The 18,546-nt window shown below is 35.5% G+C and overlaps 1 protein-coding gene across 2 annotated transcripts in view; it reads right to left on the bottom strand.

Annotated features, from left to right (window-relative positions):
• Positions 1–18,546, bottom strand: part of PIGQ (phosphatidylinositol glycan anchor biosynthesis class Q) — a 65,228-nt gene that overhangs the window by 15,388 nt on the left and 31,294 nt on the right. For both annotated transcript variants that reach the window (XM_051968979.1, XM_051968970.1), the window contains exons 5-7: positions 3,641–3,767; positions 1,800–1,953; positions 669–780 (exon numbers count right to left, since the gene is read on the bottom strand). In XM_051968979.1, coding sequence (XP_051824939.1) covers positions 669–780; positions 1,800–1,953; positions 3,641–3,767 — 393 coding nt within the window. The remainder of the gene's footprint in view (positions 1–668; positions 781–1,799; positions 1,954–3,640; positions 3,768–18,546) is intronic.

The raw sequence follows: 18,546 nt of genomic DNA, 5'->3' as shown, positions 1-18,546 counted from the left end.
TATTTTATTACTTAAGTTTTTGTCCAAAGTATAAATAATGGTAAACATTATGAAGAATAGGGAAAACAAGACTTTTTTTTTTTTTTAGGAGCTCAGAGTTTTCTATTATAACTATGGCAAAAAGAGTGGACAGCTCTTTTAAATATAAATTTTTATATTTAGTATTCTTTCTTTTAGCTATTTTTTTCATTTCCACACCAAATACCAAACATTCTATAACAAAACAGAGAAAATGCTTTTAGAATTCTTTGACCATAATAGGTGCTTAATAAATTGCTACTGAATGAATGAATGCTTAGAATAAGCATTGGGCAAAGATTTTGTTAGATGCTTGGCAGTGGCTCCAGAAAGATGAGTACTGCATGTGCCAGCACTTAAAAGAGTATCTTATCATCATGCTTACATAACCTAATCAGAGATGGATGGAGAAGAGTGGCAGGTAATCTGAGATAGTAGTGGTTTGGGCCACGTTAAAGAACTGATATACTTGACAAGATGATTTAGACTAATGCCTATTTTAGTCTTTGAACAATGGGTTTGGCCTATACTGCGGTCTAAGAAGGAACTTAGGGGGCACACCAAATGCTAGAAACTGCAGATGAGAACAACTTACATTGTATTTTTGTTTCCAAAGACCAGAGAATAAGAACTGAATTTTTTGCTAATACCTGATCCAAATCATAGGAACAGGAATCCACTCGCTGCCTCAGGACGTTCCATTTCTTTCCTCGGAAGAGGCGCCACAGAGAAGATAAGCCATAGATCTTCAGACAATACAATCTACAGAAGAAAGGATTGATTCAAGTAACATTTGTCTGGGACTCATGGGTCCTAAGAGCCGAAAAAAAGGGGATTCCACCATAAAAGTATTTATTGGAGGTAACTCAAGATGTTTAGTAGAATGATTAGGTTTATGGATATTTTTCATTAGTTACTCAGGCTGTTATATCTCTCCTCCCCTACTTTTTTTGTTCAAAGATATGAGTTTATTAAAGTAGGGGGTTGTCTTGCACGGGATCATTTTCTGCCACTGCAAATCAACAACTGCTATGCAACTTACAGCCTTGAAGAAGGGCACTGAAAGGTTAAGTGATTGCCCAAGGTCATGCAGCCAGGTTTCTATCTATTATGGTATATGGAGTCTTGAAAGTTATTTTCAGAGGAATAAATTCTTCTCCCACCTATTAATTGTCCTATTATAGTCTTCAGAAACTTGTAGTATAATTTTACATTTCCCTTCCGATCTTAACAAAGTGCTTTCTCTGTGAGACAGACTGTGTTACTCTCCCCATTTTTAAATCAGAGTAAGCAGCAGCCCAGAGGATATAAGGGTCTTACTTGAGATCCTATCACTGACAAGTAGACATAATGCAAAGACCACATTCAGATTCCAGCTCTGATAGATAACTATCAGGTGTTTCTGGGTCTCTTTATTAACTAAGAAGTGCAGTCATTAAACTAGCTGCCTCTACTGTCTCCTCCAGTTCTAACTCTCCAGAGCTCAGGCTTTTATTCCCTGTCCAGTGCTCCTTCCACTACATCAAGCTGACTCTCAGAGTATTGTTCTGTGCTGTGGAGTACGGTTTTCCAGATCACACCCTGTACTGGCTGCTTAAGATTTTGGTCTTCCTTGTCTATACTCTGCTTATCTACATTTCTCTGTGCAGAATTTTAATTAAGGAGGAGAACTAGAAGAAATGGTGTGAAATGAGTTTAACTTCCTCTACAGTGAACTTGTAGGCATGGTCAGAGATCTAGGTTTAGTTCCTTGGGGGAATAATTATGCTAATTGTACCCACCTGGCTCCATAGACGTAAAAGCAATAGATGTGGAAAGTGAGGAGAGCAATGATGTCTGAAAGTATGGACAGCACCACTGTCAGACCCAGGCAGGCTGAAAGACCTACGTACCACAGGATCATTTCAATGAATGGGGACAACAAGTGGATATAACCTAGAAGAAAAAAATAATTTCCCTCATCACAATATCTGAAAGATATCAGTTGATCTGTTTCTCTTGGAGCAGCTTTAAAAGTTGGAATCACCTAAAGCAGTAATTAATACATGTCACACACCAGGGAAGACAGGCTTCTGTCTCTTATCTAACAAAAAGCTTCAAATCATCTTTGAGGCACTAGAGCTCCTCTAGATGTTGTGGAGCAAGGTCCGACTTTCTCTTCTCCATGGTTTCTGTGGAGGCCACATTTGTGAATTCCTGATCCTTTCACTTAATCTTGCTTTCCCCAACAGCAAAGATAAAGATTAATTAAAACAGGCCACTCTACTTGAATCAGCACACAACTACCGAGATCCTGGGGGCAAAAAAGATTGGCTTTCTAACTGAGAATCAGTGACAAGAATGGAAGAAGGCATGGTGTGGAAGGATTCCTAGAGAATATATAAGCCCCAGTTTCTTTTTCTAAGATAACATTTCTGGAATGGGTATAGCTGAAAATTTAGCACAGTTGTAAACCAAAATGAACCACAGGAGCTTCTCAAGAAATCCGGAAAATGAAGCATCAGCTATTTCTAATTTAATGACACTTAGTTTCCTTGGGAACTATGAGTTAATACAACCTCAGAAAAGAACAGAGACCGGTCAGACCTGATTGTTCTTGGGGTTTTCTTACTCCACACTTGTACTCATTTTTTAGCCTCATGTTTGATCAACCCAAAGAGCCTGAGGTGGAGGCCTCTTTTCTTTCTCTGCTACTGCCACCCAGATTGGCCTTGCCTGGTCTCAGTGTTTCCTTATTCATCCTTTAGTTAATCCAGAAACAAAATAAATTTTACCAAAAGGGCTTATTAGCCCCTTAAACAAACAGAGAATACACAGCTCTTTCCTTGCGATCCTCCAAATCTGTCCAAACTGGTCATCCACCAACTTTCTTGACTTAATACCTTCTCCCATATAGCTTATATTTCGGCCTAGCTTTTATATGTGTTCAGCCCCCATATTGCCTTGGGAAAACTACAGTTATTCCAGTTATTCCTCCAACCCAAGTCCTGTGTTCAAAACTGGCAGGGCTTCTGAATTCTCCCAACTTCCAGGCCATTACTTCTGGTTGCCATTAGTTGCAACATCCACAAACATCTATTCGGATTAAGTCACAGATTATCTCCTCCCCACCAGACTTGAAACACTTTATGCAATTGCATTCCACATAAAGTAATACTTGTTATGAAGCAATATGTTGTAATTCCCATATAAAATTTTCACCAACAATAAGGAAAGCAAAATTTCTTTACGTGCATAACATAATCTAATCTTATAATTACTATATAATTAACTAGTAAGATTAAGAATAGTTGAACCTGTATATCCTATCAAAAAAAGAGCCAGGCAAATTTCATCTCGTCTTCCTAAAATCAATGTAAATCTTTTCAGAATTTCTAAATTTGATTTCCAAGCCTTTCCTCTTTCATATGTGTTGCTTCCCACAATTATAGTCTGAGCTTTTAAGAGAGCAGGGAAGTTTCACATTTTTTGGTATCTCCCTAATACAGCACATTTTTTAGGCACAGAACAAACACTTACTTTCATTCACTCTTTCCTACCAATGCTATCTAAGGTCTTCTCATTTCTGACTGGGGCATTATTTGACAATAGAGCACAGACAACAAGGATGATCTATACTTACTAATCCAGAGGTGAATGTGGTAGAGAAAGAAGCGACCCAACACCTGGTCCAAAGCCCGGTTCATTTTTAGACCAGCAGGAACTCCCATCAGCCACTGCAGCAAGTCCTGGAGTTCCTTGGCCACATGCTGTCAACATAAAGCAAAGAATGCATAGGAAAGAATGTCACTGAAATCTTAACTCTGGGGATTTCACTAACAGAGCAACACAAGCTCAGGTGGGAGATATGTTAGTTTTCCACAAGAAATAGAAGTTAAAGAATTTGCCCAAAGGTCCACAGCAAGTTAAAGCAGGACAGAGTCAGGGAAAAAGGACCAAATACAAGTGTGAAATGGGCCAGGCAGGCCATCAATCTCTGTATTCTGTCTTGTTGACCATCAGCACCAAAGAAACATTTCCTTATACATACTCAAATTCTTTCATTCATTTAAAAATATAGATGCACAATTTAATTTCTTAAAATGTTTTATTGATGATTTTTGTTTGTTACAACATTTGTTTCTTAGTATATGCCTCTCTAGCCCTCTGTTCACTTGTTGCCAGAGGCACCCCCCCCCAATAATTGAACATTCTGTTGTAACAAAGAAAAAGTCATCAAAACTGACTTAAAGCAACTGGGTGTACCACTTTCTGTCTCCATAGTTTCTCACATCTCTATTGAGAGAAGAAAGTTTGGTTCATCATCTGTTCTCAGTAACCAAGAGTGATTATTGCAATGAATTTGAGTTCAGCTGCCTTTTAGTATTGTTTTAATTTATGCTATTGTAATCATTCTACAGAATGATAGGGAAGAACAGTACCCCTGGGGTGAGGGCTGCTTTCCACCTTTAGTGTCCACTTGATCTGCTTAATTTTCACCTGTGACTCCAAGGCTATATGTAGGATGTACAGTGGTCACACCCCAGTAAGCCATTTTGGTAAATGAGTTAAACCAAACTGAGAATAACCAAGAGGTCTCAACCCTATGGTGACTGGGGGAGAGGGAAATGTCTATCCCAAGCTTCCCCCAGTGGAACGGGCGGATGAGAACAATCTGAATGAAGGCAGTTGAAGCAGGTGTTGTGGAGCACTTAAGAGCTTGGTTAGACATCAAAGACCCCAAGGTCATCCACTGCTTCTGGAGACATTACCAGTCATCTTGACTCTGTCCTGCCATTGGACAGTGACGACAATAGAAAAATGAGTCTGATGACTTTGCGCAACTTTGTCTCACTTGAATTTAATTAATATTTGAATCAAAAGACATCTCCCATAATAATTTATCATTTCTACCTATCTTAAAGTCCTGTGGGATGCAGCTAGTATGGATGCACTGGGAGCTGTAGTCACAATCCCACACACAGGCAGCAGGGAGATTCGGCAGCCACCTCTGTGACTGAGCAGCCTTTTAAGGATCACACTGCTCATCTTTGGGTGTGAGGAAGGGGTCAGAAAAGATACCCTAAAAATCGTCTACTTCCCCAACCAGGCCTGATTATTGTGGCAGGTGGAGAAACAATCCCTATGATCAAAACACACCCAAAAATGTACAAAAACTCCTGCAAAGATGATTTAAAGAATCCACCTTAAAGAATCTACCCCAAATAGTCACATGAACTATTTGTGTCTGATTTGTGGCAGAGTATTCTGAGCTCATATTAATCTTTTTTAAAAATTTTTTTAATTTTATAATAACTTTTTATTGACAGAACCCACGCCAGGGTAATTTTTTTTTTTTTTACATTATTCCTTGCACTCGCTTCTGTTCCGATTTTTCCCCTCCCTCCCTCCACCCCCTCCCCTAGATGGCAAGCAGTCCTATACATGTTAAATAGGTTATAATATATCCTAGATACAATATATGTTTGCAGAACCAGACAGTTCTCTTGTTGCACAGGGGGAATTGGATTCAGAAGGTAAAAATAACCCAGGAAGAAAAACAAAAAATGCAAATAGTTTACATTCATTTCCCAGTGTTCTTTCTTTGGGTGTAGCTGCTTCTGTCCATCACTTATCAATTGAAACTAAGTTAGGTCTCTTTGTCAAAGAAATCCACTTTCATCAGAATACATCCTCAAACAGTATCATTGTTGAAGTGTATAATGATCTCCTGGTTCTGCTCATTTCACTTAGCATCAGTTCATGTAAGTCTCTCCAAGCCTCTCTGTATTCATCCTGCTGGTCATTCCTTACAGAACAATAATATTCCATAACATTCATATACCACAATTTACCCAGCCATTCTACAATTGATGGACATCCATTCAATTTCCAGTTTCTAGCCACTACAAACAGGGCTGCTACAAACATTTTGGCACATACAGGTCCCTTTCTCTTCTTTAGTATTTTTTTGGGATATAAGCTCAGAAGTAACACTGCTGGATCAAAGGGTATGCACAGTTTGATAACTTTTTGAGCACAATTCCAGATTGCTCTCCAGAATGGTTGGATTCGTTCACAACTCCACCAACAATGCATCAGTGTCCCAGTTTTCCCACATCCCCTCCAACATTCATCATTATTTTTTCCTGTCACTCTAGCCAATCTGACAGGTGTGTAGTGGTATCTCAGAGTTGTCTTAATTTGCATTTCTCTGATAAATAGTGATTTGGAACACTCTTTCATATGAGTGGTAATAGTTTCAATTTCATCATCTGAAAATTATCTGTTCATATCCTTTGACCATTTATCAATTGGAGAATGGCTTGATTTCTTATAAATTTGAGTCAATTCTCTATATATTTTGGAAATGAGGCCTTTATCAGAACCTTTAATTGTGAAGATGTTTTCTCAGTTTGTTGCTTCCCTTCTAATCGTTTGCATTAGTTTTGTTTGTACAAAGGCTTTTTAATTTGATATAATCAAAATTTCCTATTTTGTGATCAGTAATGGTCTCTAGTTCATCTTTGGTCACAAATTGCTTTCTCCTCCACAAGTCTGAGAGATAAACTATCCTATGTTCCTCTAATTTATTTATAATCTCATTCTTTATGCCTAGATCATAGACCCATTTTGAGGTAGCCAACCTTGCTTCCCAGTAAGATCTTACTGGGAAAGGTTCTAGTTTTTCCCCATTTCATTGAGCTCATATTGATCTAATCAACTAGTCAGACATACTGTAATTTGACTCTAATATGGTGATACTATTTTGATCCTCTTCAAGAACAATGCATAACAATCAACCCATAGGACAATTTGATTCAATTGATCCAACTGTCCCATGCAGGATAATATGATATAGTAAACAGAGAGATACACTTGGAATCAGAAGAGCCTGCCTGTGCGACTAGCGCAAGTCACTGAGTTTCTCTGAATTTCAGTTTCTTCATCTGTAAATCAGGATAATGATACTTATATTACCTGCTTCTCAGGGCTAGTGTGCCTAAGGCACACTCAAAATCCTCAAAATCCTTTAGGCTAGACATTATCTTTCCAAACAAGGTGAGTTTTGGTAGTAAAATCATTGCCACTTTCACTCAAAAGTTTTTCTTTTATTATAAAATATTAAGTATTTTATTATTATGATTATTATTTTAGTTAATAATTAAAACATTATTATTTACTATAGAAATAAAATATTAAGTATTTATTGTGAGAGCCTCTTTCCCCCTCCCCACCAACTGGCCTGCTATATTTAAGGTTTCTTGTATTGCAGAATACAAAAACTGGGTTTGTGATATGATATTTATTACATAGTCTTCTGCTGCTCCCAAATACAATGGGAATCCTGCCTAGACATCTTCACCCCCAACCTCATCTTCCCAGCTCTGACCGGCCTACAATAGAGAGATCACAAATCTGATTGATATTTTCCAAACAAGGATATTCCACAAGCATGGGATGAACTGTAGCAATAAATGGGCAAAGGATATTTAAAAAGACTAAGTTGGTATTGCCATGACCTCTAGGAAGACTATGGGTACAACAGCCCAGTCAGTACATTTAGCTAGGAAACACTATCTTCTGCATACTTGTCCATGAATTCTGAAGGATCCAGAGTTTACCGTGTCTTCAGAGTAGAGTATGACAGTGATGTGAAGAATGGAATCTAGGACACTGTTTTGCATAAAGCTTTGCTAAGTACTATCTGAGGAAGCACCACTCTAGATAGAAGATCACCCATCCTATAACGCTGTATGAGTATCTTTCCAATATTATATGCAAGGGCTACAGCTTTTGAATAACACATGATCACTATTTTTGTATTACTATTGCTTAACCTTCTCATAGTGACAGTTTTTCAATGCCATTTAAGTGGTAGCAATGCATAAGTGAGGTGTGTCTGTGAAAATACATCCACATCATAAGTGATTGCAAGGGATAATGTTGTGTAAAAATTATCCTGGCATGGATTCTGTCAATACAAAGTTATTATTAAATAAAATTAAATTAAAAAAAAATACATCCACGTTTGTATACATATACATGTAGATTTGACCTCAAATTCCTGAAGGATTTATAAGGACATTTTAGAGTCCCTAGTAAGTGATTTGAAAGCAATTTCATTTATTTCTTTTGGTGTCAAAAACTTAAATAAGAGTTAGCAGAGCAAGACAGCCACCATTCCCTAGAGAGATGTAATCCCAGGAATAGATGTATGTCTATCTTATCCCTCTCTCCTTCCCCTCCCTGAAATGCTGAGGACCAGTACTGGAACCCTGCCATGTCACTATCTAATGATAAGATGACCTCTGGATCAAACAACTACATACATGAAGGAGTTAGTTATCAGTGGATCAATATTAATTAATATGAGAAAAAATAGCATCTGAGAACCAATTTCCAAAAAGTAGAATTTGTGGGGTAAAAAAATCTTTGATTTTTAGCTTTGTCACTAATTCTAAATTTAACAAGAAAGTACAAAATGTGACTTCACATTTCGAAGAGATGCACTGGAAACTTATGGAATTCATTCTGTTCATTTTCACAACCTCTAAAAATCCATCTTCCTAGTCTAGTACTTGTTTCTCAACTCTTCCAACATTTACCTTATCAGTAACTGTCATGAAAGCACTACTGCTTTGTGCCAACAAATTTTGCCCTTGCAGCTGAGAACAGAACATACTTTATAAATAGAACTTATGTAATATTTAAAGCATAAGAGCCTGGCAACAGGAAGAGATTTTCTTTTTAAAATTAAATATTTATATATCTGTGCAATTTTGGAGTCAAAAGGTTTCCTGTCAAGGGTGTCCAGGGAGTTTTGCAATGATTAGAGAAGTTAATCCCTGAATCTGACATAGTACTACAATTTTGGGTATAGGCCATGCCCAACTATCTCAGCCATGTTGCTTTATAGACCTTTTTTGCCTCAGTGTGGATTTCCAGATCTCCAAAGACTTTGCTGCTTTTTAGAACAAACAAAATAAAATATGAACTCAGACACTTGATCTGTTTCTGCTAAAAAATGAAAAGACAGGAGAGAATAAGGAGGTGGTGCCTCACTAAGAAAAATCATGGTTCATACAAGATTTGCAGTGCACTTTACTTACATCTGATTTGATTCTCATAACAAACCCTGTGAGATGAGTGCTTTGTTAGCATACTGAGGCCAAAAGGAATCATCTGAAGAAAGCCAATAAGTTATGAGAAAACAAGTGTGAAAATGTTCAGAAGATCATAAGACTAAGGATATGATAGATAGACCACCAAGAATTGTAGATGTGTATATTGATAATTCATGAAAAAAAATGGGAGTCTATAACTACAAGTTCTTATGTCAGTTAGTCTTTACGGATCTAAACTGCCTTCTATGGAGAATAAACTCACTTAATCTGAGGATTACTGAAAAGTCAACTGGCTTTTTTCTTTTGAAATGCCATGTGCATGTACATTACCTCATGAACTTGAGATAAGGAATAATGTGAAAAGCCTGGTATAATTTGTAGATGCTTACAAGAGAATGCCATGTGGACAATTAGGAAAAGGAAAGGAGAAATAATTTAGGTTTTACTTGGTCTCCAGTGGATAGAAGTTATTAAGGGTCTAGGCACAGATTTAGGATTTACAAAGATTACAAAAATTTCCTATCACATTATGAATATGGAAAGGACTGATTCTTGATATAGTGAACTTCTCAGCGTTGAAAGTTCTTGGACAACAGCCAGTTGACCATTTCTCAGGGATTTTATAGATAGGATGAGTCAAATATTGCTAAGGCTAGATGACCTCTAAAGTCCCTTCCAATTATAGAATTCTAACATTCTAATAAGAAAATCAAAACAACAATTTTAACTAAGTGAGAGAAAGGGAAGCTGGTTCCAGAAACATAAAGGTAAAGAAAAAATAGAATCAATGAGACAGAATGCCCATGAGAGGGAATAAAACAACATTACTGATCTCATTCTTTTGCGTCATGCTGAAAAACTGCAAAATCAGCTTAAATCCCAACAAAACTCCTTTACTTTCGAAAGTGAGGATATGAGGCAAGCAATAACCACACAGAAATTGTTTATTTCCAAGAGTTCAAAATGCCAACCATAATTTTATAAATTCTCATAGCATCTTTGAGATATAAAAAATAAACAGATATATTGTCCCCATTTAGCCAATGGGAAAGCTGAGACAGAGTTTAAAGATAAAATGAGAGGCACCATCTCATCAAATCATTAAATTAAAAATCATATTTTTGATGCTCAGTCCAGTATTGGGTATCTTTACCACCATACCACCATAATTAAGGACAAAGAATGAGAAAGAATAGAAATCATTTAAAACAATGTAATCTCTAAGGTTACTAGGTTCTATGGTTGCTTAAAAGACCCAAAGGACACCTAATACTATAAACATATTCCTTAATGAAAATGGATCACTCCTAGTAGTTTCCTAGGGAAAGGCAACAGTGAGGATAAGGAATTTTCATGGTGACTGGATGGGAAAATGCAGTGTAGTCAACACTGTCCTCTGAAATATTCAAAAACGTCTATGATCTGATTTCTATTTAGTCATGTCTATCCAGACTGGCCAACTCCTGTCCATGTTCTCTCATTTGTCTCAGAGGGTCCTTCTAATATGCTGAGGACAACATCCAGAGGATTTTAGGAGGACACTGTCCACCTGTCACCCCCTCTCCCCTTACTTTATGACCATACATCACAATGTACCTGCACTGACTTCTATATGAGAATCATTTTCAATTCTTTGGATTTCTATCTCACAACCATACAATCAAAGCAGGAGAATATTGATACTTAAAAGACGGGCCTTTATTTCTGAGAGAAGTTTGAGTTCATTAAAGAAGCTATGCATAAGTGTTTCTATTGGGCTTATATCCCAAAGAAAAACTAAAGAAGGGAAAGGGACCTGTATGTGCCAAAATGTTTGTAGCAGCCCTGTTTGTAGTGGCTAGAAACTGGAAAATGAATGGATGTCCATCAATTGGAGAATGGCTGGGTAAATTGTGGTATATGAATGTTATGGAATATTATTGTTCTGTAAGAAATGACCAGCAGGATGAATACAGAGAGGACTGGCGAGACTTACATGAACTGATGCTAAGTGAAATGAGCAGAACCAGGAGATCATTATACACTTCGACAACGATATTGTATGAGGACATATTTTGATAGAAGTGGATTTCTTTGACAAAGAGACCTGAGTTTCAATTGATAAACGATAGACAAAAGCAGCTACACCCAAAGAAAGAACACTGGGAAACGAATGTGAACTATCTGCATCTTTGTTTTTCTTTATTTATACCTTCTGAATCCAATCCTCCCTATGCAACAAGAGAACTGTTCGGTTCTGCAAACATATATTGTATCTAGGATATACTGCAACATATACAACATATAAAGGACAGCTTGCCATCTAGGGGAGGGGGTGGAGGGAGGGAGGGAAAAAAAAATCGGAACAGAAAAGAGTGTCAATATAAAGTAATTATTAAATTAAAAAAAAAAAAAGGAAGCTATGCATATACTATCTGTCCCAAAAATATGCACTGAGGAACACTGAAGCTGTTCTACCAATGCTATAACCCGGTTAACAGACACTGTTTTGGCCCTTCTTCTATAGATGATCAGGCAAACTTTTTTGAGAGGTTATGTGTCTTCAAAGGTCTAGGATTTCATATGATCAGCATGATGTCATCTACAAAATAGAATTTACAAAATACTACTCTGTAGTACCTGATCATCCACAGAAAATTCCTCTTTAACATAAACTCTACACATACCTTTGGCAGGACCATATCTCCCTGTTTTAAACCTTATGTGATATTTATGACCAGAAAGTCATTGAACAAGTCTATTCTATTGTTACAACTTTCAAAGAATCTTGAATGATTTTGAGAGCATTTTACATGGCTTTTTTGCCCTCAAATGCCTTTTCATAATTCACAAACTGCAGCAATGGTGGGATCTTACATTCTCTACTTCCTTCAATCAACTATATGATGGTAAAGATGTGGTGAATTATAGAATACCAATCTTAATAACCCACCCTGTTCTTTACTTGTATGTGTGTGTGCGTGTGCGTGTGCGTGTGCGTGTGTGTGTGTGTGTGTGTGTGTGTGTGTAAATTGTTCTCATAAAAGTTTTGCATAGATGGGAATAAACTGTTAGGGTATAAACTGTATATAACTGTATAAACTGTTAGTCACAGATGTTTTCTCAGTCACCATTTTTGTTCCTTGTCTCTCACTTTTTTGGCATTTCATATCCCTTCAGATAACCTGGGAATTAAGACCTCATCACTCTTGTAATTTTGCTATTACAGATTTATGTATATATATATATATCCGTATAACACACTGCATTCTCATCAAATAAGGCAGAGATATTGCCCTGATCTTCTAAGCAATGTAGTCCCCAGAAGTTGTGAGATGACTCAGGCACAGCTTCAGAGAATAAGCTTATGCATTCAAACTATGTGATACAGAAGTGATGTGAGTGAAAAAATTATTCCCATGGGATATGGAAGAAAGGAGATATCATTAGGATTTCTAGTAAGATAACCAAGAGGTCATTTCATAGTACGGCTCTCCTTTATTATCTTAAAACAATAAGAAGCGTATCAAATAAAGGAGGAGAAAAACAATGACTACAACAAAAAGGAGAAAGGAAATTCTCATTAGGAAAACCAAGACTCAGGTTGAAGAAATGAGTAAAGAAAATAGATTTTTAATAATACAGAGTAAAATAATGCAAGTTGAAATCTCCAGAAAGAGTAATACTGTAATAACTATGACCAAGGTCCCAGAAAAAAAGACTAAGAGAAATAAAGGAAGACTTCAATAATTGGAATAGTATTATTTTTTTCATGGTTAGGCTATGACAATATAACAAAAATGATGATACTACATAAATTAATTTATAGATTTATTGTCATATTAATCAGATTATTAAGGAATGTCTAGGGGATTTTGCTAAGCAATTTTAAAAGAACTAAATGAAAGGATAATAAAATTAATTTGAAAGAACAAGAATCTCAAAAGAAATAATATCCACATCCAGAGAGAGAACTATGGAGATAGAATGTGAACCAAAGCATAGTATTTTCACCTTTTATTGATGTTGTTATTTACTAATTTTTTTTCTTCCATGTTTTTTCCCCCTTTTGATCTGATTTTTCTTGTGTAATATGACAAATATGGAGATATGTTTAAAAGAATAAATATTGGATTGCTTGCTGTCTAGGGGAGAGTGTAGATTTGAGAGAGGGAAAAAAACTTGGAACACAAGGTTTTGTAAAGATGAATTTTGAAAACTATTTTGCATATAGTTGAAAAAAAACTATTCAAATTGTTTAAAAAAAAAGAATGAAGGCATTCTAAAGGACTAATCAGTAATCATAAAAAACAATTTGATACTGGCTGAAAAAAAATTGAAAAACTGATCTGTGGAACATATTAGATAAATAAGGTCCAGATACAACAGAACATAGTAGTAGATGTTCAATAAATTCAGATACCAACTAGAAGCAAGAAGTCACTATCTGGCAGGAATTGCTGAGAAAATTAAAAAGCACTCTGGCAGAAATTATGTCTAGGCCAACATCTTATATCATATAACATAATAAATTCCACACAGACATATGCCCTAAATATGAAAAAAATCATATGACAAAGACATTGGATGAGAAGGGAAATAGATATCTTTTTTACAACTTTGGCTAGGGGGAATTTTTATCCAAAAAAAGAGATGGCAGTCATCATATAGGTCAAAATGAACAATTTTTATTATGTAAAATGAAGAGCTTTTGTACCAGAAAAATCAATTTATGTAGAACTGGAAGGGAAAGTTATCTGGGGAAAAATTTTTTTAATAGCAAATTTCTCTCATAAAGGTATCGTAGACAAGATATACTTGGAATTGATACAAATATGAAAAAGCAAGAACACACATAAAGCACACATTCTTCAATCAATAAAATAAGCAGTTCTTAAATGAAGAAATGTATGCTATCAACAAACAAATGAAAAAAGCCTTCAATTTACCAATAATGAAAAAAATACAAATTAAAGCAACTCTGAGGCTCCACCTCATCATATTGGATAAGATGACAAAAACAGAAAATGGCAATCGTTGGTGGAACTGTCATGCTGATACACTGTTGGACTTGTGAATTGGCCTAATTTGTAACTATGTCCCAAAAGCATTAATATATATGTATATAACTGTAACCTATTCGACATATAAAGGACTGCTTGCCATCTCGGGGAGGGGGTGGAGGAAGGGAGGGAAAAAATCGGAACAGAAGTGAGTGCAAGGGATAATGCTGTAAAAAATTACCCTGGCATGGGTTCTGCCAATAAAAAGTTATTAAAATATATATACTTTGTGATCCAGTGAAAGCATTTCTAAGCATATATGCCATGGATGCCAAAAGAAAAAAGATCAGTACCCACAAAAATATCTGTAGCAGTATGTTTTTGTTATATCAATGAAATGGAAATAAAGTAGCTACCCCTCCAGTGGGGAATTATTAGACAAACTATGACATCAATGTAAAGAAATATTATTGTAGTTGTAAGACACAAAAGAATATGATGAATTCAAAGAAATTTGGGAAGTTTTATAAGAACTGATACCAAGTGAAAGGTATAGATCTAGGAAAGCAATTTATAGGAAGACCACAATATTACACAATATTGTAAAGGACAACAATCTAAAAAAACTTCAGAATTCTAATCAAAACAGTGATCTTTAGTCAAGTCAAAACATGACTTTAAAGGACTGATGATGAAGCATACCTTCTACTGCATGGTAAAGAAATCACAGACTAGAGATCATTAGACTGGAGTTACATTTTCAGATAAGAGAAATGCATTAATTTGTTTTGCTTAATTTGTTTGTTATACATATTTGTTATAATGCAGGGCTTCAGTTAAAAGGACTATGTATTAAAGAAGATTACTAGAGATGCAAAAAACTTTAAAAACAAAAAAATCAATAAAACATTTAAAAATACACAGAAAAAAATTTAAAAATTCAGAAGATAGGACAAATGGTTAATTGTTATCACTTTTAATAAATTTGATAGCCAACTTTGAAAAATAAGCTGCATGGTTACCAAAACCATTTGGTATTGGCTAAGAAATAAACTAGTTGATCAGTGGAGTCGGTTAGGTTCAAAGGACAAAATAGTCAATAACTTTAATAATCTAGTGTTTGACAAACCCAAAGACCCCAGCTTTTGGAATAAGAATTCACTGTTTGACAAAAACTGCTGGGAAAATTGGAAATTAGTATGGCAAAAACTAGGCATTGACCCACACTTAACACCAAGATAAGGTCAAAATGGGTTCATGACCTAGGCATAAAGAATGAAATTATAAATAAATTAGAAGAACATAGGATAGTTTACCTCTCAGACCTCAGTTTACCTGTGGAGGAGGAAGGAATTTATGACCAAAGAAGAACTAGAGATCATTATTGATCACAAAATAGAAAATTTTGATTATATCAAATTGAAAAGTTTTTGTAGAAACAAAACTAATGCAGACAAGATTAGAAGGGAAGCAATAAATTGGGAAAACATCTTTACATTCAAAGGTTCTGATATAGGCCTCATTTCTAAAAAAATAGAGAGTTGACTCAAATTTATAAGAATTCAAGCCATTCTCCAATTGATAAATGGTAAAAGGATACAACAGTTTTCAGATGAAGAAATTGAAACTATTTATAGACATATGAAAATATGCTCCAAGTCATTATTAATCAGAGAAATGCAAATTATGACAACTCTGAGACACCACTACACACCTGTCAGATTGGCTAGGATGACAGGGAAAGATAATGGGGAATGTTGGAGGAGATGTGGGAAAACAGGGACACTGATACATTATTGGTGGAATTGTGAACACATCCAACCATTCTGGAGAGCAATTTGGAACTATGCTCAAAAAGTAATCAAATTGTGCATACCCTTTGACCCATCAGTGCTACTACTGGGTTTATACCCCAAAGAGATACTAAAGAAGGGAAAGGGACCTGTATGTGCCAAAATGTTTGTGGCAGCCCTCTTTATAGTGGCCAGAAACTGGAAACTGAATGGATGCCCATCAATTGGAGAATGGCTGAATAAATTGTGGTATATGAATGTTATGGAATATTATTGTTCTGTAAGAAATGACTAGAAGGATGAATACAGAGAGGTCTGGAGAGACTTACATGAACTGATGCTAAGTGAAATGAGCAGGACCAGGATATCATTATATACTTCAACAACAATACTATATGATGATCAGTTCTGATGGACATGGCTATCTCCAGCAATGAGATGAATCAAATCAGTTCCAATAGAGCAGTAATGAATTGAACAGCTACACCCAGCGAAAGAACTCAGGGAAATGAGTGTGAACCACTACAAAGAATTCCCAATCCCTCTATTTTTGTCCACTTGCATTTTTATTTCCTTCACAGGTTAATTGTTTCAAAGTCCGATTCTTTTTGTGCAGCAAAATAACTGCATGGATATGCATACATATATTGTATTTAATATATGCTTTAACATATTTAACATGTATTGGTCTACCTGACATTTGGGGGAGGAAGTGGAGGTAAGGAGGTGAAAAATTGGAACAAAAGGTTTTGCAACTATCAATGCTGAAAAATTACCCATGCATATATCTTGTAAATAAAAAGCTGTAATTAAAAGAAAAATAAGCTGCACAGAAGAAACAATTTCTTAACCTATTCTCTTTTTTGTAATAGTTTTGGTTGAAATTTTAATTTGTTAATGATTGTTGAAGTCATAATAAAAACATTTTTTAAAGAGACTAAAAAATAACCATAGGAACTCCTGAGTACCTGAAATGCTTAATTTTTTAAAAATTGAAGGAAGAGATAATTTTTAAAAATAGCTCTTAAAGAATTTGAAAAGAGAATCAATGGTTTAGAGCAGAAAGTGGAAAATTTTAACAAAGCAGTAGATATAGGGTATCTATACCCTATATAGGAACATAAAATATGGAAGAGATGGAACATAAAATGAGATACATTTATAAACAGCAGAGCCAAAAGCAAGTGCCATGGCCATGGTTCAATGCCCTTTGAGTACTATGTGTCCATCTGCCTGTAATATTAGGCAGATGGAGGATTTTTTCACTGTGCTTATATAATGGGTTCTAGCCAAAATCCTGCTGCTTCTAAGGTTATTATAAGAGAATCAGATCAGGGCAGGGAGTTTACTTGTCCTTTCAGAAATCAGAAATAGTAATACTGGGTTGGTAACAGAAGGAGGTAGCTATATTTGATCAAATGAAAGAGAAGTGTTAACTTTGCTTAATTCAACAAATTACTATATGGAAACACCATCCTCTAGTCAAAATATTTTAAAATTGGGATCCTAATAGGTGGAATAAAAAAAAAAATCTGATTTTAAGACCAGAATATGGTCTTTAAAGACAGGCAAAATGGCACAAATTGGATTTTGAATTTGGAATGAGAGTCAAATATTTTATTCCTTCTTGATTCTATCTCAAGTTCTATTACTACTATGTTCTCTCCCACAAGTCACATGACTGCAGAGATTATTTTTTTACTATAAAAACTTGCTTTCTGAGTCTTTTTAATTGCCTCAGAGGAAGTTGGTGTTAACTATTGAATACATTTAAGATTTTAAAACATTGGCTGCTTTACTATGAAATCTGCATGACTTTCTATAATTACTTTATCTTTTAGTAGTAGTAGCAGCAAATAACAATCCTGTTTATTCAAGAGTAATGGTATTTTGGATTTCCAAGTTTCATTAGGCCAGAACAAAGGACACAGGTTGTAGTAAGGAGTGCTGCTACTCTCTCCCCTGCTCTCCCCTCCCCACATATTGTTACCAGAGCTAGCTTTAAGTATTCAATGCCACTAGGAAAGCTTTGGGAAAAACCAACTGACCAAAAGATCTTTCTGAAGCAAGGCATTGTTCTAGCTATTCTAAGAAAATATAAAGAAATTGAAGTAGAAAGGGCTTTTCTCTTTAAAGGGAGGAAGCAAGATGAACCAATCCTGGCTCAGTCATAAGATTTCAGGGCTAAATGATCTCCTGATGAAAAGAGCCATCTACACCCAGAGAAAGGACTATGGGAACTGAGTGTGGATCATAACATAGCATTTTCATTCTTTTTGTTGTTGTTTGCTTGCATTTTATTTTCTTATTTTTTCCAATTTTATTTGATTTTTCTTGTGCAACAAGATAATTGTGTATATATATATATATATATATGTATGCATATATTGGATTTAATATATGTTTTTTTTACCATGTTTAACATATATATGTTTTTTATTTTTATTTTTATTTTTTTTCATAATTATAACCTTTTATTGACAGAACCCATGCCTGGGTAATTTTTTTACAACATTATCCCTTGCACTCACTTCTGTTCCGACTTTTCCCTCCCTCCCTCCACCCCCTCCCCAAGCAGTCCTATACATGTTAAATATGTCACAGTATATCCTAGATATAATATATGTGTGCAGAAACGAACAGTTC

Source organism: Antechinus flavipes, chromosome 1, assembly GCF_016432865.1.
Source record: "Antechinus flavipes isolate AdamAnt ecotype Samford, QLD, Australia chromosome 1, AdamAnt_v2, whole genome shotgun sequence".
Classification (NCBI taxonomy): Eukaryota; Metazoa; Chordata; class Mammalia; order Dasyuromorphia; family Dasyuridae; genus Antechinus; species Antechinus flavipes.
The sequence above is the reverse complement of the archived record's forward strand: the minus strand, read 5'-3'. Positions and strand labels throughout refer to the sequence as shown.